The 2,658-nt window shown below is 38.8% G+C and overlaps 1 protein-coding gene across 1 annotated transcript; it reads left to right on the top strand.

Moving 5' to 3' along the window:
• The first annotated feature begins 295 nt into the window (after positions 1–295).
• On the top strand, positions 296–2,355 carry B3GALT5 (beta-1,3-galactosyltransferase 5). Its single transcript, XM_039514935.1, has 2 exons — positions 296–310; positions 1,337–2,355. The coding sequence occupies exons 1-2, from the start codon at positions 296–298 to the stop codon at positions 2,294–2,296; spliced, it is 975 nt and encodes a 324-aa protein (XP_039370869.1). The 3' UTR covers positions 2,297–2,355.
• The last annotated feature ends 303 nt before the right edge of the window (positions 2,356–2,658 follow it).

Below are 2,658 nucleotides of genomic sequence, written 5' to 3'. Positions count from 1 at the left end.
CATTCTACACAGAACAATCCTAGTCAGAGGATTAAGCTCCCAAGGAACCCGCGGCTCTGAAGTATGTAAACTTGCCTTTGTATGTATGCCACCAGGTATGTTTTTAATTCCTTGCGTGGACAGAAGCCCAACACTTTAATTTTAGAAGATCAAGCTAATTTCCCTATCAAGAGTCCATAGGGAAAAAGAGAAAGAGCTGTCTCTGTAATACCATTTTTTTCCTCTTCCCCACATCCTAGGAAAGAATCTCTTGGTGGCTCTGCAGGGATCAAAAGCTGAGAATAACTGCTAGAGAATGGCACTATCTAAGGTCATAAGAAGAAATAACTCTATATACTCTTCTCTCTGCCCTCTTTTCCCTTCGTTCTAAAACTCACAGCTGTTCTAAAATTTTATTTTGTGACACACATTATACATATGCAAATAATTCAATTAGAATTGTCTCTTGAAGTTAAACTATGAATGTAGAAGTGTTTTATTTTATCATCACTAATACTGTGTGGCTCTTCTGGCTTGTTCGATCTATTAAGATTTGTACAGAGTGGATAAGAGTGATTAGGAGATCACCAAAGAATATTTTTCTGTTACAAGCATGAATTATTCTGTTTAACTTTTTTTATTACATTTTTCCTCCAAAAAGAGGAGTAAAATGCAAAGTCCTCTTTTTTTGTGTTTTAATAATTTGAACCAACACAGAACTGTACAAAAGAGAAACACAATTCAACTTATCTGCTGTTCCTTTTGAAAAATGGCCAACAAGACCTCAACTCTGTTCCCTAGGGAACAGAAAGGGAGGAAAGCATAGGAGCGACATCTGAATCGATATGCAGCTCCCATTATAAATGGCAGGGTGGAGATAAGGAGAGGCTAGTGGTCTAGTTTAGCCTTCTAAGTGGCCCATGCTTGCGAACTCAGGGCATGGTCACCTGTCAAAAAATGAATGGAGAAATAAGGTATAAAGCTATGACTACTATCCTGTCCTATCAGGGCTGTGGTAAATTCCCGCTTGCTTCCCACAATCGATGTTGTAGAGTTCTCTCTTTAGGGATGCATTCTTGGAGAACTAGCTGGTGGAAGAGTTCCTGGCAGTGTAGTTCTGATAGTCATATTCCTATGTCATGTTGGAGGCAAAGAGCTTGTGATGGGTCTGGTTTATCTGCATGGATGCCCTTGACATGAGTGAGTCTTCCTGTGTTGATTTTGTTGGGGGACAGGCTAAACTGCTGAGTCCCACAGAAGGGAGAACACCCATAAATCCCCAAGCAATAGCAAAGAGCTTGGTATACAAAGGAGCAAGATTATTTTCTAATGTACCATTTGTTTTTGTTTCTTTTAGATGGCTTTGAAGAGATTCAAAGTGATTTTGTTTTTAATTGTAGTATTGGCCCCTGCTTGTTTGTATTTATTCAAGCCAAATTTGATTGCAATTGGTATATTCCATCAAAAGAAGGATGAGGCCACATCACTGACTTTTATAACAGAGCGCAGAAACTTTTTGCAGTTGCCAGATATAGACTGCAGTAGGACTCCTCCGTTCCTGGTACTCCTTGTGACATCATCACATGGCCAGAATAAAGCTAGGATGGCTATCCGTCAAACATGGGGGAAACACAGACTAGTTGCCGGCAACCGCATTGTGACATATTTTCTTCTGGGAACCACCATGAACCAAAATGATCAAACTGGTATTATTACTGAAAGTCAGAAATACAGAGACATTATCCAGAAGGATTTTATAGACACATATTACAATTTGACTTTAAAGACAATGATGGGAATTGAATGGGTTCACAAATTTTGTCATCAGTCCAGGTTTGTGATGAAAACTGACTCAGATATGTTTGTCAATATCTTTTACCTGACTGAACTTCTTTTAAGAAAAAACAGAAGCACTGAATTCTTCACAGGCTTTTTAAAGATGAATGACCTCCCAATAAGAAATATAAATAGTAAATGGTATGTGAGTAAAGATGAATATCCAGGAAGCACGTATCCTCCATTTTGTTCGGGGACCGGTTATGTTTTCTCCACTGATGTTGCTAGTCAGGTTTATAATATTTCAGAAAGTGTCCCTTTTATTAAACTGGAGGATGTTTTCATAGGACTGTGTCTTGCAAAACTAAAAATCAATCTGGAGGAACTTCATTCGGAACAGACATTCTTCACAGACAGGGTTGAGTTCTCTCTTTGTCGCTTCAGGAAAATTGTGACATACCATAATGTGCAACCTTATGAGCTGCTGATCTACTGGAATGCACTGGAGAGGTCAATGGATGAAAAATGCCCAGATGTCTGAAATAGCTGAGCTAACAAAAAATGACACAAAAAAGCTACAGGACCAGCCTTTAGTAGGGTTACCACCTGGCCACTGTTTGACTGGCCTGGCCATTTTTTTATGGATTTGCCAGTTTTCAGAAAAATAATTTCATCTGCCTTTTTTTTACATGGGTCTAAAGATTTGCATTATTATCACCACATATCTGGGATATCTAACATTAAAAGTTTCTGTGTCCAGCTAAAGATGCTGCAGTGTTCCCACTTCTGCAGCTTAAGTAAGAAAATGATGTTATCAATCTTTTCTATATGTCTCATCTCTCTAGATACTATAAGTGGCTACTGGGGGCAGGATTTGCAGAATTGTCTTCTAGGGTGGGAGTG

Source organism: Mauremys reevesii, linkage group 1 (genome assembly GCF_016161935.1).
Source record: "Mauremys reevesii isolate NIE-2019 linkage group 1, ASM1616193v1, whole genome shotgun sequence".
NCBI lineage: Eukaryota > Metazoa > Chordata > Testudines > Geoemydidae > Mauremys > Mauremys reevesii.
The sequence above is the reverse complement of the archived record's forward strand: the minus strand, read 5'-3'. Positions and strand labels throughout refer to the sequence as shown.